Source organism: Clupea harengus, unplaced genomic scaffold (assembly GCF_900700415.2).
Source record: "Clupea harengus unplaced genomic scaffold, Ch_v2.0.2, whole genome shotgun sequence".
In the NCBI taxonomy this organism is placed as follows: domain Eukaryota; kingdom Metazoa; phylum Chordata; class Actinopteri; order Clupeiformes; family Clupeidae; genus Clupea; species Clupea harengus.
Genome location: NW_024879849.1, coordinates 7,501 through 25,685, shown reverse-complemented (window position 1 = coordinate 25,685; position 18,185 = coordinate 7,501). Strand labels below are relative to the sequence as shown.

Sequence of the window (18,185 nt, the reverse complement as noted above, 5' to 3'; positions counted from 1 at the left end):
AAAACCGCTGTTCACTAGTGGACAGTCCCTCTGAGAACCAATCATATTCTGCTGAAGAAAGGCTCAAGTCAGTTGGACTGAGTGAGGTTGACTTCGGTGATGTGTCTGGACAGTGTAAAGACAAGCTGACTGAACTGGTTGTGCACTAGTATAGTGACATCTTCTCACGTCATCATCTGGATTGCGGAGAGGCAAAGGGGTTCGTCCACCGTATACACCTCTCAGACAACAGGCCGTTCAGGCTACCGACGTGTGCCTCCCAGTCAATATCAGAAGCTGCGCCAAGTACTGAGTGAGAGGGAGGAGAAAGAGATTATCAGGAAGTCCACCAGTGAGTATGCGTCTCCATTAGTTCTAGTATGGAAAAAGAATAGGGATCTTCGTGTCTGTACAGATGTGTGGAGACTATGTTGTCTGGTAAGAAATGAGGCATTAATTAAATATGCACCGCGATCATACAACGCATTTAAACATCAATGCCCTGTCTAACAAACACAGACTGATAATAGTATAAACTAAACATAACCAAGGAGCATTATAAATACTTACAGGTATCTGAACGCACACAATTCCAACACTCTCTCACTCTAATCTTTATACTTAAATCTCAACACCATACTGTATCTGTAACGCCAGTCCACTGCTCTGCTATTCCCGCCACTGGGTACCGTCAGTGCAAGCATCCCCAGACTGCACTCTGATTGGCTGTACAAGTGGAGCCATAAGGGGTGCATGCACTAACGGAATGACCCAGCAGCAGCGAAAGGGCTGTTCACGTGCACAGTGTAAGGGGCAAACCATCAGTCCTTTGCAACAACAGATTTCCGCTGGTTGAACAAGCGTACTCTTAAAGATGCTCACCCTCTCCCTCACCAGGCAGACTGCTTAGCGGCGCTTGGAGGAAACTCACTTTTCAGTACAATGGACTTGACCTCTGGGTTCTACAACATGCCTTTGCACGAAGATGACAAAAAGTACTCTGCCTTCACCACTCCAACAGGCTTGTACGAGTACAATCGTTTGCCCCAAGGCCTCTGCAACAGCCCTGTTGTCAGGACAGAAACATAAAAGTAAAGATAAACAGAAGCATAAACAAAGATCGCAAAGCAGGAAGTTAAGTGCGTCTGACTGGACCCCTGACATGGAACAGGCTTTCCAGAAGCTGAGATCGTCACCCGTCTTTTCATGCTGTCTATCGATGCATCCCTTGACGGCATTGGCGCCGTTTTGTCACAGATCAGGGAGGGAGAAACCAGGGCAAGGCCCATTGCATTTGCCAGCAAGTCACTCTCTCAGTCTCAGAAGAAATTACCCAGCACATCGTTTAGAATTTTAGCCTTAAAATGGGCCATTGCGAAAAGTTCAGCCATTGGTTGAAAGGCCATACATTCACGATGTGGACAGACAACAATCCGTTGACTCACATCATGACAAAGCCAAAGTTGGATTGCTGTGGCAACGCTGGGTGGCCAAGTTAGCCGGCTACAACTTCGACATCAAGTACGTTCCAGGTCCACAGAATGTGCAGATGCTCTGAGCCGTGCTGCCCTTTGTGAAGCAGTGAGTCGGTCTCATGCTACGTTCCATTAGGACGTTATTCGTCCCGCTCTCATTGGGAATGAAATGGAGACGATATCCCGTCTGTCGAGCAACGGAACGTCTCCGCCTCCCTTCCAAAGTTGACGATTCTTTAACTCTATGCAAATGCAGACCAGGCGGTAACCAATCAGTTTGACGTGTGTGAGAATTGGCAGCTGAAGTTGTGCAGATGGCGGGAGTAATCAAAAAAATCCAAAGCAAGATGGGCGGAGTCCCGGGGATTCTGTTACTGGGAAATATTTATGTGAATAAAGGTGAATACAGGTGTTTACACGACTTTTATATGTCCTACATTCGACTCGGTTTGTTGTTTATATACTACCACGAACACTGTCAGGGCAAACAGAATATTGTAGGTCTTATCTGAAGCTCGCGACCATTATGTTAGCTTGCTGCTAACACTTTAATTGAAGATCAATGTAGAAGCTAGCTGGTTTGTAACCTGTAAGCCTCCATCGCTGCGTTTTGCCTCTGGTATGTGTGATAACGTGATTAACTGGCTGATACAAATGAATCAGAGAAAACAAATGAATAAAGGAATACATTTAATGGATAAGTAAATGAATCAGAGCATGAGTGACAGCCGCAACATCTATCATATTTCCATGACTTCACAAGCTAATCTGCTATATTAGCGCTGCACTGCAACCGAACTTGCTACTTAACAGAGAAACTTTTTTTCTGACAATGCCCCCTAGACGGAATACAGCCTGCCGATAATTCGCGCTGAATGGAAACGTAGAGTCAGACTTGTTTCAAGAGCCTTTCAGAAGTCTTCTCTCTGAGGTCCAGGGTGTGACAAGTGACTCTGTTCAGGACACCTTCCGCTGCTCTTGCTGCCCTTGATGGGTACCCACAACCAGACGGGTCTGAGAGTGTGCCCGCTGCTTTACAGGTCTACACTCAGTCCATTGGGATGGATGAGAATATCTGCTGTTCTGCAGTCACACAATGAGTGAGAGACTGGGGCAAGAACTCGCGCTGTGCTCTGCACCATGTGCCACAGCTTGATCCCAGGAGGTCAAGATTCACTCCCTGCTTATACAGAGAAGGAACTACGTGATGAACAGCTCAAAGACAGAGCCCTCTCTCTCGTCTTGTATTATGTAGAAAGACGTCATAGACCCTCGAGGAGAGAACGAGCTAGAGAATCAGTCACAGCATTAAGATACCTGAAGCACTGGGAGAAGCTTGTTTTTGAGCAATGGAATACTCCAGAGTTTCAACAGACCTGACTAACAAGTCTAAACGTCATCAATACGTGGTTCCTGAGTCACTTAAAGCTGCTGTCCTGAGGGGTATCCACGACGGTTTGCAGATCGCTGGGAATCAACTATGTATACCGTGGTGGGCAGGAACACTGAAACACACACTTACAGATACAGGATACGGTCACTAGACGGGAAAGAGTGGTCCACCGTAACCTCTTGATATTGGTGAATTTACTGCCTGTAGACGACACAAGTGTGTTTCTCCGAGCCAGGTTCATCCCTGCCTTTCCGTTCAAGTGTCCCAAGTCAAGCGACGACTCTGTCTCAGTAAATGGACAAGACTCCTTGCCGGATTGGCATGGATTGGACTCCGTGGATGGTCGGGTTCCTAGCTCAGGATCTGAGCGAACGCAGAGGAAGACTGGTCAAGAGCCTGTGGATGCTGAGGGAAGAACTGTGGAGTGGGTCGTTCAATCTCCCATTCCCCGAACCTTCTGAAGTTGAGTCAGTTGGAAATGGAGAACAAGATCAGCCCCCCTTATCCCTCAGATCAATCCAGAGATGTCTGAAGGCCCCACAGACCATTCTGTCACCTCTGACCCGAGACTAATGACTGACACTGACGTTAGTACAGATGTTGTTAGACCACACAGAATGGGACAGTCAGATAGTTGTGACTCAGACATGCTCACTACATACACAGACTGATGGACAGACTGTTGTGACACAGACAGACAACGCTACCGACACACATAGTATTGACACTTTAGCTTTTGTCTCACAGTCTCAAAATCCCAGTTTATCCACACAGGTGAGATCTAGGTTTGGCCGCATTATCAAGCCAGTTGACAGACTGATCCAAACTATGTCAAGGCAAGACATTGTTCACACACACCCATCCATGCAGGCTGTTTGCAGGTCAGTCTTTCAGGTCTTTCATGACTAATCAGTGTCGTTTGAAGTCATGTTCACACACATTTAGTAATGTGATGTAGTCCAAGTCTGGATAGTTTTGAGGAGATTGGTTTGGCTATTGGCTTTTAGTACACTGTAAATGGGTCTTGTGGGGTGTATAAGGCACCCTGCTGCCAGTGGTTGGTTGGAGAGTTTATGCGCTCTTCCTCCACTTCATCTGTCTTGGATACCTTAGTGGTTGGCTGTCCTGTAATTCAGCTGTGTTCAAGCTGTGAGAGAGTTCTTACTGTGAGAGTGTTCCAGCGTATTTTGAGCTGTCTTAATGTTCCATCTATTGTGTTCACACTATCATATTGTTCTAGCTGTTAGAGTGTTCTTGCTATGAGAGTGTTCTAGTTCCAAGCCGGTCTCGGAGTGAAGGTGTGCCCCTAACCATTGATTGCAGTAACTGCAACCGCATGGCGTCATCATGGTCGCTGGATCCCTTAGCAGATCTAGAGAAACTGCACAGCTGCAATGATGTGGTTCCCTTTAGAATGTGTCCATTTTGTTGCAGACACATTTACAAACACACACACCAAGAAAAAGTTTATAACTTTTTATTCACTATTTTGCACCAGAAACATTTTAAAACATACTGGTCTCGTTATAACGGTATTAATAAAGAAAGACATCAGTCATATAAAACCAGATATCAGAATGTGTATGCAATAACAAAGGGACTAAACACTTGAGTGAGGTTATGCAACACAGAACTCATCAAAACCTTTCACACACAATGGCTTATTTCTGCTGCGTTGATACTGCATGGCGGTTACAAGCAGAGGTCCTAGAGGTACAGACATTGTATAGCCTGGGGTCCAGAGGATGGGGGAATGGCTTCGTCTGTTGTTGTCCCCAAGTTATCAAATTGATTCTCAAGCCCTGCTGCTAGATCCTTACATGTTGAGTGACGTTTGTTAAAATGATTGGATGGTGTGAGAGGTATGTCGCTAACAGCGCTCTACACCATGTCAGTCACAGCAAGCTTCACTGATGATCCCAAACCTAAGACTTATTAAGCTGATTCTACAATACTTTAATTGCTCTCAACACCCTACCCTCAGTTATATATGTATCATGATTTACAATGTTTCATGTTTGGTTACTGCATTTGGGTACATTTACCACTTGTATGGTTTGTGCTAACAGCATCTAGATATGTCTTCACAGCAGCTTCACTGATGATCTAGAACCTAGCCAAAACCCAGGGTTAGAGTGTGTGAGTGAATGTGGTCTGGACTCTGTGCAGGAGGGTCATATGTGTCAGAGACGCTGTAGAAAGGCCAGAGTTCCTGCCCTGTGATCCACATACACTCCTATTCTGGAGCCGCGCACTAGAGGGAGTTTAGTCTCTTTATTATTGTGACAGAAAGAGGAGCTGAGGCTGTAGAGTCTCAGACTCCAGGACTGATCATCACATCCAAACCCACATTCATTCACTCCTTTCCTGCTGATGCTTTTATATGAGACTGCTATATAACCCCCCCACCCACTCCACTCAACCTCCCAGTAGCAGCGTCCAGACACACCCTCTCTACACAGCACCTGCCAACACCCATCAAATCTCTCTGGATGATCAGGATATGACTGGAGCTCAGCTCCCCACTCCACCCTCCTGTTCCCCTCAGACAGATGGAGGAGTCTGTATGCTGTGTTTGGATCCAGTGTGAATTGGCATGAGTCTGATGGAAGAGAGGACAACACAAATATTTCTCATGTTAACATCTCACTGAGTGACAGAATAAGTAAATGTTAAAGTGAGTGTGTGTGGGTGAGTTTGTGTGTGTGTGTGTGTGTGTGTGTGTGTGTGTGGTTTGTGTTTGCCACTCGCCCATGTATACTCAAGGATGTTTGTGCAGCCCAGGACACACACACATACAGGCCACCCTGCCGTTGCCTACCACTACATACTGCTACACACTAACACACAACTATTTCAGCCAATCAACATCATTGCCTGTCAGGACCACAAAGTAGGAGGGGTGTAAATCTGATTGCTGGTGAGCTCAAATAACAACCTTTCACCAGGAATTTGTTGCACAGTGCCTTTAAGGATCTATGTTAACAGGACAGGAGTGGAACCATCCCATGGCTATACTGGAGGAGGTTTCTGACCCGAATAGACCTTGTCCTGACCTGCAGTCAGTAAACATGGCAGCCATCAGAAACCACTGGACTGGGGCCACAAAGCTACTATCCATGTCACATGAGGAATTCCATTTGTTGTATTCTTGTTATACATTGCTGTTTCCAGTCCACTTGACTTACTTATGTGTGACTAAGCATGTCCTGGATAATTAATGTATCCATCAAAATTTGAAGTCCCTTTGGATATTGTTTCTTGAAATTGGTGGATTGTGGTGTGTTTGGTGCTGATAAGGAGAACTGGAGTTTTAATTAAAGGTAGTGATTGAATTGTGAGGAGGGGTTTGTAACATCTCCTCCCGAACTTCCGTTTAGAAAACGCCCATTTAGGACACGTACCACATGGCTGGTGCTAAAGACCTTGCCTTGGGGGTGACCACGAAACAAAGGCCAAACACGTGGACCACTTGCTCCTTATCAGTGCGTTATAGGGAAGCAGTGATGGTCTGGAAAAGACACTGTTCCTCTACCCATGAACTTATAATAGCCATAACAAAATGTTGCAATTGCTTTAACGTGTAGGGCCATTCTGAAAATGTGATTGCTACTGGAAACTTGACTTGTTGATTTGGGAATGAAAGTAAAACTGTATAAAATGTTGTTTGCTGCCAAAGCTCACATTGTCAGAAATCCTCTCTGGTTTGTAAGTTCAGGAGGCAAAAACAGCCTGGGACTTCAGTCACTTATTGGAGAGAGAACAAGAATCATATTTAGAGAACAAACACTGACTGGTGTAAATGTCAACATTGCATCAACTTTCTGTTTGTATGATGGAGTACATTTGTGTTCTCTTCTTGAGGGACATTATGAGTCTCCAGCTTCTTCAACCTTAAAGACCCTCTTAAGACAAGTAAACATGGAGACACCTGTAGAGTATCTCAGCTTCACTGACATACAAAGGATATGTTACAAATATGTGATATTGAGAAATACAGATTCCTGAAGTTCACCATCACATTTAGCTTATTAGTACAATCCAGAGGGAAGTATAGTAAGTCATTACATGTAAACATATGTGAGTAATGTGATTAACCTGATGCAGATATCTTCATGACTTCCTCCTTGCAGAAATTCTCCAGCTGCGTCTTTAGTGAGGAGACAGATTTCTTCACAGCCTCAAAAGAGAGGCCTTGCTTCACAGAGATGCAGGATAAGTCTTTAGACTCAGGTGTCTCACTGACCGACTGGAAAGTCTAAATAAAGAAACACAGAGATAGAGAGAAAGAGAGAGAGGAGAAGAGATGACAAAGATAGAGAGGAAGAGAGAGAGAAAGAGAAAATAGCTAAATTCTCAAAAATAAAGCATCCACGTATAAGTAAGTTGTAAGTTTAAGGGTACAATCTGTATTCTGTAACTTTTTTGTTAACTGTAACTATAAGTTTCAACCATTACAGTGCACACACATCTCTTAAGTTAGATATTATCCTGTAATGTTTGAGATGTGAACAAAATGTAACATTATGAGTATCTGGGTGCAGCCTAAGCCTAACCTGGATATCATCCTTTGATGTGTGTGTGTGCAGCATCTGGATGTGGCTTCCAAATGATTGTGTTACCAAGGACAGTCTTGGCAGCTAAGATGCGTTGTCTAGACACCTACGTACTACACACTATCCCTACATGATTTAAATTCATGATAGTGGGATCCTACCTTGAGTGGGTGAGTGTGTGAGTGTGTAAGTGCTTGCGTGTGTGGTGTGTGTGTGTGTGTGTGTGTGTGTGCGTGCGTGCGTGCGTGCGTGCGTGCGTGCGTGCGTGTGTGTAAGCACTCCCTGCCAGGCAGCTCTCTCAAGCTGGCTAACTGCTAGTGGGGTAAGCCCATGTGGTGATTCCATAAGTTCAAGTTTTTTGGTTGATGTTATGAATCCCAAATGAATCCAACTTAAATAGTTGTCCAAATGCCGCTGGTTTGCCTTGACCTACATGTGGCCTGACCAAAGAGGCAGAGTGGCAGGCACCTGTGCACCTCAAGTGCCTCCAAACAAACTGTGAGCCATGATGTCAGGGCAGATGTGGCTTTGATCGATTAACCACAGGTAATGACATCAACTCAAGCCCCGCCTGTCAGTAAAGGGTTCTTCTCAACATGTGACCTAACCTGTCCTAACAATTGCCATAATGATTTTGGGGGCAGTTTTCTGAAGAAATGAAATTGTCTTCATTCGTGCTCATATGTTTTGGAGTTGAATGAAATTCAAAAAACATTCTTTATTAGACACCGAAACTTGCATGGGGTAAGGTATCTGTTCAAAGTACTGTCTGTGGACTGTGTTATAATATGAATAAAAGAATGAGGATCTATCTGGAAATGTAAAGATCCTTGAAGGAAATTCAACAATATCTAAATGTATCTAAATTTTGTATCAACAAATGTCCACCTAGGAATATATTCAACATAAATCAGTGCCCTCAAACATTCTGTGCACTAACAATCCATCATCAACAATTACCTTGAGGAAATGGATGTCATCCTCTGTGTGTGAAAGCTGCTCCAGCTCAGCATCTCTCCTCTTCAGCTCAGCAATCTCCTGCTCCAGTTGCTTCAGCAGTGCTTTAGCCCGACTCACCTCAGCCTTCTCTTGATCTCTGATCAGCTCTTTCACCTCAGAGCACCTTTTCTCAATAGAGCGGATCATCTCAGTAAAGATCCTCTCACTGTCCTCCACTGCTGTCTTTGCAGAGCTCTGTTAGGAGACACACAAAGAGGAGGGATCCATTTAAAGCAGCCCACTCACTCAGCTCCTCCACACAGCCTGGTACCCACAGTGTGGCTCAGATGAGCTGGAAAGTGGCTCAGCATTACAGACTCCTGTCTGGCTGACTGGAGGAGAGCCCTGATTGAGCCTGAAATGGCTCATCCAGCAGCCAGCTGTTGTCCTCCTCTCCTCTGGTCAGTACTCACCTTGAGAGTCTCCACAACCTTCCTCAGTTCCTTCAGCTCCATCTCTCTCTCATGGATTCTCTGCTGGATTTTACTCTGGGTCTCCCCCAAGTGTGTCTATGTTGAAGGAATACATCACATCCACAACAAACAGTTATGGTGGCATCAACATATTATTATTGTCTGATAGCATTCCTGAAAGAACAAGCTGTTTAAGCTACTGACGCTGACTGAGAGGTGATCTGTAGTGTAGCTGAATAGCCTATTGGTGAGACGCTGTTTCATTGCAAGGCTTGAGAAAAACACAAAATAAGTCTTGTCTTTGTGGAGCAAAAGAGAGAACCAGCATGAACACTGATTGACTGAGCTTACATGCAGTGAATCTTTATTTAATCGTATTTATAGTATGTATTATTCAACACACCCTTACAGCAACAGTGAACCATACATGCAGTAAATCTTTATTTAATCATATTGATAGTTTCTCTTGTGGAGTTAATAAAAATGTCCAACACACCCTTACTGCAACTATACCCTCACTGAGTGACCTGTGACCTCTAGGCAGTTGATAACCATGTAATGTCATTCAGTCATAGTGTCAACCACCCAGGACCCTACAAAATGCCATTTTAGCACCCTAATCACTGGGCTCATCTGAGAGGACTGTGCAGCAATATTGCAGGCAGAAAGCATGATGTGCCCATCTTAATATAAATTACTGTTAAATAAGAGAAGTATTACAAAATGCCCACAAACATAATACATTAAAGGGTAATTTAGGCTTTATATGTTATATTATTTAGGTACAGTTCACATCTCTTTTTTAAAATGTTATAGCTCTTAAATTGAATTAGGCTATGTATTTTCATTTCTGTATGAGTATGCTGACAGTCTGAAGTTAACCATCTGGTTTTACAACTTCATTAGACAGAAATGTTTTTATGACATTGTCATTCTCTCTCTGCCTCACTCTATAATAACCTAAAGAGGATGAGTCTATAGCCTGTCTTCCAGTTGGAAACCCTACTACACAAGTCCAATCTATCACCAAGATAACTCCTGCCTTACCTGTTTCCTCTCCTCCCTGCAGAGGCTGACACAGTGTCATGGCCCTTGTGTTCATCCACCAGACAAAGCAAACAAACACAACTTTGGTCCGTACGACAAAATATCTCCAGAGGCTTCTCATGTTTGCTGCAGATCCTCTTTTGCAGCTGGCCTGTGGCATCAGTCACATTGTGTTTTTGCCCAGGGTGTGTGTCATTGTGAGCTTTGTAATGAGTTTCACAATATGACACCAGACATTCCAGACAGGACTTCACAGCTTTGAGTTTTGTCCCAGTGCAGACGTCACACTCCACATCTCCAGGTCCAGCAGTAGATGGAACAGGAGCAGAAGCTTGGATTTGGGTCTTCTTGATCTTTTCCACAAGTTCAGCAAAAATATTATTTTTGTTTAAAACGGGTCTTGGGGTGAACGTCTGTCTGCACTGGGGGCAGCTGTAGACTCCCTTCTGATCTTCCTGATCCCAGCAGCTCGTAATGCAGCCCATACAGTAACTGTGTCCACAATGAATAGTCACTGGATCCCTAAGAAGATCCAAACAAATCGGACATGTAAAAAGTTCGTGGTTACTTGGAGCCGCTTCTGCCATTCTTCGTTTGTGCTGTGTAACGCCTCACAGGTTTTCACGTAGTTTCGTTTCGCCTGAAATCGCTGCAACTTTGAAACTACTTCCTTGTTGGATGGGCGTGTTCATGCAAAAAGCCTCCTGTCATTGAGAAGGACAAGGCCTTTGAGTCAGTTAAGAACAAAGTTCTTTGCAAACGCTGACATTTAGAGAATACTGTCATTCATTTTCCACCATTTATGAACTGAAAAAACCGCCAGAAAGCAGTTTACTGTCTCTTTACAAAAACTGAATATCCGCAACCGAAATTCAAAGGAAATTGTAGAAAAGCTAGGCTTGCAGCAATAATGTCGCCATCTAGTGGATATTTCAAGTCATATGATAGAAAACAAGGACAGGAGATAATGATGCAATAGAAGTTGAAAGTGTGTGCGGGGCGGGGAGCTGCATTGAATCTAGTGACACTCAGCAATCTCAAATCTCAAAACTGTTACTGTGTGTTACTCAAATCAGTGTTGTGTACCCTTGGAGGAGGAAATATCCTCTGTGTGTGAAAATCTGCTCCATCCTCTCCAATCTTTCTCCAAAACACTCACCACATCGTCACTAATGCTCGGTCTCAGAACGGATTGGCTTTTATCTCTCTTCTTTCCGAACAGAGCCACCGGTCCCTGACTGTGTGTTGCAGCTGATTCTATCACATGGCCTTCGGTGTCCTTCCTCAGAGCTGCCAACTTCTTCCAAAAACCTTGGAGTGAGATTTTGACAGGCGGGTGACCAAAATTTTGCCCTGATAGTAGCCACACAAGTTGGGGCTCAAATATCAGGAATTGGAATTAATTTGGCGTTGTAACCATGTTGTGCCCTGCATCCTGGTGGTTTGTGGGGCCCAAAGACGTTGATAGGGGCGCCCTACTGGAGATGGACAACTTTGGTTACATTCTGTGAAGCCAAGACATAGCTGAATTTTGGTTTAAGGTGATGTTATTTCTGCATTCTAGTGGATTTTTGGGGTGGTAGCTAAAGATGTGCAATACTGAATTTATTCTGATTCATGTTCATCTGATCATGACTTGTAGGGCCTTCTAGACTGAGCTGAAACATTCAACCAGAAAAACTATTGTTGTGCCTCAATGACTGTCTATGTACCAACAATATAGCCTAATTAATAGAACCTGTGTTGAAGATTTGACCAAGGTAGGTTGATTGACATTTTGATTACAATGGTATTCATGTCTTAACTGAAACCTAACCTATATTGTTAATAATTGTATTCTAAAGAGCACTTAATGATTTAATGTTCAGCAAAAAATTACACAACATTAGTTAGGGAGAAATATTTTTCATTATTCAAAGCCTCCAACCACACGTTCCATCAAACAAAAAAGTGCAACAAATAAAGTGCTTATACAGTTAGCCTTTTAAGCAATACAATGGAATCAACACGTGACAAAAATAACTAAAAATGAGGTATCAGATGCAAGATCAGAAGCTGGTTAGTCATTTTCTAAGATCTGTGGGCAATGTTGTACTGGCCTGTGGCCTTCTTGGAGGCCTGATGAACTCTGAGGGGGCTCCCAATCTGAAACAGGGCTCCCAGTTCGGCCATCTTTATGGCCATTATTGAGGACAGGGTGCCAGGCTATTTCTGGTCTTAGTTTTGTTCAGTCCCACAACTGAAAACACCCTCTCAGCATCCGCATGCGAATGTTGCAACACCAGGACCAGCTTGGCGACGGCAGCGAGCCTCTCAAATTCTTTGGCTCCTGTCACCTATGTAAAATGAACCAAGAACAAATGGAAAAACATACCATATTTGTTTTGATTAATACTGGTAAGTATACTGTAACAAAGTTCAGATACAACATGCATAGTTTGCATCATGTATGACACAATATATGCATGCATCAATAAAAGCAACATATGTAGCCAAGCCACACCTGCCAAAAAGAAAGACAAAAAAAATGTATACCTTATGTTTCCGTGTTGCCATTCCAGCCCAGAAGCTTTCCATCTCAGTTCGTCTGAAGGGAGGTTGTTGGCATGGTCTGATAATTCAGAAACTCCCTCACCCAGGTGGTCATGCTCCTCTGGCCCATGGTATGGGAGGAGATGGGGAAACCTATTTATGAAAGTAGAGTTACAGGTGGTTAAGTTATAGGTATATTGTCATCAACCAGCCGCAGTTCATACACATCTTTGAGGAAAAGCCATATAAGAATAACTCATGTGCAGTTTAGGATTGAACATACCTCATCATAAGCATTTTAGCTAAGATGATAGACAATAATTAAAGAAAAAAACTAACCTTTCAACAAAGTACAGGACATCTTCAATGCCACTTTCAGCCCTCTGCTGCACATCTACAAATTCTGCGTGTTTGATCAGTGGCTCTTCCATTGGCAGCTTCTTAAGTGCATAGCCCACAGCACTTGTTAGGAAACACATCTTCATAGAATGAATCCACCTGCCGTGGTGTGATGTCACCCTCATCAAGATATCTGTTAAGTTTAGCCCTGGTTGTGAACCTAATGTTCAACTTTTTCCCTGTACAGATACAGCATATCAGGTTAACATAAATGGTTTAACATACTGGTGCAGCAATATCAGCTTGACACATAGGGCAAGAAATCCAACCAGAAGCTCACTGTTGGAAGGACTACCACAAACCCTCTACGAGGAAACCGAGTGTTCTAGCTATGAGAATGTTCTAACTGTCAGATTGTTCCAGCGAGAGAGTTTTAACGTTCTGTGTTCTAGCTCTGAGAGAGTTCTTACTGTGAGTGTTCCAGCTCTGAGTATTTTGAGCTGTCTTAATGTAACCGCTATAAGTGTGTTCTCACTATGATATTGTTCTAGCTGTTAGAGTGTTCTTGCTATGGGGAATTGAGAGTGTCTGTACAGGTGCATATGTGCTACGACTTGGGTGGATTCAAAACATACTCAAATCTGTAATCAATTTTGAATAAAAAAGGAATTTGATCAGGAAAGAGAATGGGGGGGGGGTATTGTCAAGTGGTCTCAGTGAAAGTTACAGCCAAAAGCATTGCACACACTTACCTTAGTGGGTGCTTTTCCAAGAGATATGTTATACCCATACTGAAATGTCCCTCCAATGCAGGAAGCGCACACAGCCCAAATCAGTGCTGGGAGCCTAAAGCCAATTGAATGAATGAAACCCAATGCAAAGTTCATGCAACATTGACAACAGTTTATATAAAATGCAATTGTTTATTAAGAAGATGCTGTGGTCGTAATACATGGAAATACATCTCCCCAGAGGCTTGACCTATATGATAGTAAAAGGAAATATTTGACATTTAAGAAGAGGCCTAAACAACGTGTACTCTGACAGAATCAAGCTCATGATTGTAGCATAGAGCTTTACTCTTCCCAACATGCTGGAAATGCAGGATGTAATCTACAGTTGCAATGTCACAAAATAGATACAAAACATCTTGGATTCAAAGACCAGGGTGGGAGGTAACTGATGGTATGAAGATGAGTTGACTATTAGATGAAAATAATTACAATAGCCATTACGCCGTGTGTGACTTAAAAGCATTTAAAGTGGCATTATGTAGGAATTGCTAATTGCTAACGAGATGCTAGCGGCTAAACCTAGCAAAACCTTTTGAAATGTGCTTACTTTGACACTATGACAAACTAGTGAGTCAACAACTTTCCTAACACAGTCAAACATCAAGCAAGTGCAACACAAGACAAAGCAAGACGGCAAATAAGCCACTTACTAGTTCGGCAGACAGTAGTAACCGGGCGGCTTCAGGCAAACCTACATAACTCAGTAATATGCCTACGGACCCTGGTATGGGCAATGGCACGGAGGCGATTCTCCATATTCAACGTCATTGTAGCGCCCAGGATTTTTTTTAAGCTGTTATTTTAAGGTAAAACTGCTAATCTTAACCCTAACCCTGAAGTACAATTCCTACATAATGCCACTTTAACATCTCCTTTGTATTATTACTAATAGAAATACATCACCAAGCCTTTATTGAAATGGTTCATGATCTCATTAAACTATAATATAGGAAATATATGTTATGTTATGGCAAATATGATTAAACTCAGTTTACCTTAATCTGCAAATGCTCTTCTTTGATATCGTCCATCATATATCCATTTTCTTTGGTCTTTTTCATTATTCTAATTATTCTATTTCTTCTAATCTTTGGTGGCAGTGCTACTCATTCTCTGAGCATTGTGGGAAAGAGTTTAATTGTGCCTCTTTTATGTACACATCTCTTGTTTTCAGTCTGACACAAACTTAGACAGCATTACAATTTCACATGATATGGACATGCAAATTATGTAGTTTCAACTAATGGCCACGTGGAGGCACGAAATGCCTCTGTGTCAAACGTGTAACACTTTTAACGTTCCCCCTTATCAGTTACGTGAGAAAGAGTGATTCCGTTTACCTCTCAACATGTCGGGCGGTAGAAAGCCCCGTTCGGTCGCGAACCCTTTGGAATCAGCTATAACTACACCAAGCGAACGAATTTTGAAACAATGTCACAATTTATATATCGACAACGACAACGGTAAAGACTCAACTACTATATTTCTAACACGATTGGGCCAGTAACATAAGCTTCACATAACTGTAGTAGTCTATGTTATGCAACAAAGTAGCACGCTTCACACCGAAGTTAGAGTAAGGATAGACAATTCTTATTTCTGAATATTCGTATGTGGATATAAATGTCACTTTAACTGATTCAGCTGACTGATGTTACTGCACCCAGAAATAGAGTGAAGTGACGGTCAGGTTTATATTTCCGATACCGCCTTGAACATTCTTAGCTTTACAAACAACCTTATCCATTCAATACTTAACGGCTGTTGGTGTGCTTACATGTTTTGATGACAAGAACAAGCATAATAACAAGAACAATTTGCGTGTCTTTTGTCACTCTTTTGTTACCTTGCCATTCAGTTGCGTTTAGGAACCTACCCAGTGTCACTTGTGCGAAAGTAAAGTTTCATGATGTCATTCAGATTAACCAACAAAAGCCACAGTTGTTTACCAACACACGTCTGAATGAAGCATCAATTAGGATTAGGCCAAACCTTGGATTACAAGATTTACACTTGACAAGTGTTGCATTTTTCTGCTGTATAGTTGTTGTATAGCCTGAATATTCTATTGGACCTTTCGCCCTAAAATCCCAAATACACTGAGGTTATAAAGAATGGTGGATTCATTTACCATAATAAGAGTCTTTGACAGCGTTATGCTAAGGGTACAACAGGCTAGGTTCTTAAACACACTGATCGGAGTGCTTCATGGTGATTTTGCATACTTAAGGAGTACCCTCTATAAATTAGGCAATCCCTGTTTTAATCAGAGTTCAATGTCTCCATTGATCTGTAATGTGTGCCAGAAGTACCCTTGAAGACAGAAATGTCACTCAGGCTTAATATCGCTTGATATGATATCATGCTCTGATATTTTATTTAAAATCCAAACTATGCCATTATCATGGGATATATTAGTACAGTTAAAACCGTAATACTCTGGGCCACCAGAATGTATCTTCAACGGCCATATATTCCTCTATTTACATCTATCTCTTGAACCTTGTGAAGCCACACTGTAATGGCTTTAGGGTATTTCCATATAGCCTTATCTTATTACAGTAATACTTTATACACAGCATTATGTTGAGAGTTGTGGTGTGTTGATTGTAATGGTTGATTGCCCGCAACACTTACAAGGAGCCTGAACACATGTTGAGTGGCGCTACTACTTGTCTGAAGAATAGGGCATTGTCACAGATTGCTTGTTATTTGTAGTTCATTGGATCACCTTGGTGTGAGTAGAAGGACGGTTCACTTAAGCGGCTTAATGCCACCGCTGCAATGGAGTCCTCACTGTCTGCTCTCTAAAGTATAGTTTCTTATCAGACCTAATCAGATAAGTTTCTCTTACAGTCTAAGTCAGCTTGCGCGGAGCACTGTCTGACCCAATCAGCTTGCGCGGAGCACTGTCTGACCCAATCACTGTCGCCTAAGGCCAAGTGAGCCAGCTCCGCTCACAAATGGACATATTGAAAGCCTGAGAGAATTGAAAAATGATGTTGGAGGATGTTTTACAGGAGCCTATTTTTCAAGTCATATGGTGCCTATTGTTGGGAACACATTTACATTTGTTTTTTATTGACATTTAGTGTGCCTGAAACAATTTGCAACTGTGTAAAAAAGTTATCTGACAAGCTTTAGCCTACATAAACATGCGAGAACACAATATCAATTTTTGTTACATTTCTTTGGTTTCTGGTCTGATCATGGAGTGTCTGTGTTTATGGCTGTACTGATTTGTGATTGGTGGTTCTTCAGGGCTGGTGAAAATTGCAGGCGGCCTGGGTCTCCTGCTGCTGCCCCCGCGGAAGAAGATCATCGTGATGATAATGGGGAACCACTCAGCAGGGAAGAGCTCCTTTATCAACTGGTAAGGACCCTTTAGAACCCTCTCGTCTGCCTAGAGCACGCCTTCTGTTGCAGGGGACGGGGCAGGCCAAAGGGAGGCCCTTTTCCATGCTTGTCTCTTAAGTTTTCAGAAGCAGGCGAAGAGACCCTAGACCCTAATCCTAGTGACCCCCCCCCCCCCCAACCCATGGCTGTGTTCCGGTGGTCCTGTGTTCTTTTACCATCAGCATGCTAACTAGGTTTAACAACAATATGTGGATTGCTAAGAAACACCCCATGCCTGTAGACTGCATACTATGCAAATGATGTGTGTACATATGATGCAGCCTTCTGTTCCGTTCTTAGTGAATAATGCCACCATGAACACTATTTTATTGTTTAGATTAGGATGTTTCATTCAGTTTAGTGGCTTTCTAATAGACAGTTTAAATAAAGTTCACCAATAGTGGACTATGAAGACATATTTGAATAATAATCTGCAGTAAATGAGTTGTGGGTCAGTTGAATACAGAGTGCTCATAAAGATGTTGGTGCAAGCTGGGCCAACCATGGCATATGTGTGGTGCTTCACTGACGCATGCAGACTGCTGCATGGCTCCCTATATGTGTGGTGCTTCACTGACGCATGCAGACTGCTGCATGGCTCCCTATATGTGTGGTGCTTCACTGACGCATGCAGACTGCTGCATGGCTCCCTATCTGCTGCATGGCTGGCTTTCTCCTTCTGGAGGAGCTTCAGAATCGATGCAGAGTGATTAGTCATCAGACGGTGATTTCCCCAGTGATAAAATGTATGTCTGAATGCAAATCAGGGTGTGTGTGTGTGTGTGTGTGTGCGTGCGTGCGTGCGTGCGTGTGTGTGTGTGTGTGTGTGTGTGTGTGTGTGTGTGTGTGTGTGTGTATAAACTGAACACCTGCATCTGAATTCTGCCTCTTTCAGGTATGTTGAGGAGCACATTCAGAAAACGGGAGTCGCTATAGAAACGCAAGGTTTTACCTTCATAACAAGTGGACGAAAAAGAGAGTCATTAACGGTAAGCTCTTGGTAGAATGGTTGCACCACCATGCCTGATTGTTGACATTTCAAGGGAAGGTTTTACCAAAGTCTCTGTGTTACACAGTATGTAAATGTATGCTAATCAGGACACTAACAAGTGGCTAGCTGAATATTATGTGTTTTTTTATGACTGGAAATGATCTCCATAAAAGATTGAGGATGACAGGCTTGCATTGTCCGAGTGATCGCATGAAGGACAGTCGATAAATAACACCACTGTAGTAGGTGAACCCACAGACAAGTAGATAAT

The 18,185-nt window shown here is 42.9% G+C and overlaps 1 protein-coding gene across 2 annotated transcripts in view; it reads left to right on the top strand.

Annotated features, from left to right (window-relative positions):
- Positions 1–14,845: 14,845 nt before the first annotated feature.
- LOC122130519 (EH domain-containing protein 1-like) overlaps positions 14,846–18,185 on the top strand; it is a 10,210-nt gene continuing 6,870 nt past the window's right edge. The window contains exons 1-3 of one of the 2 annotated variants that reach the window (XM_042705230.1): positions 14,846–14,990; positions 16,789–16,900; positions 17,819–17,912. In XM_042705230.1, the coding sequence (XP_042561164.1) occupies positions 14,876–14,990; positions 16,789–16,900; positions 17,819–17,912 (321 nt within the window). In that variant the 5' untranslated portion in view covers positions 14,846–14,875. The remainder of the gene's footprint in view (positions 14,991–16,788; positions 16,901–17,818; positions 17,913–18,185) is intronic. The other variant, XM_042705229.1, reaches the window with a different exon arrangement.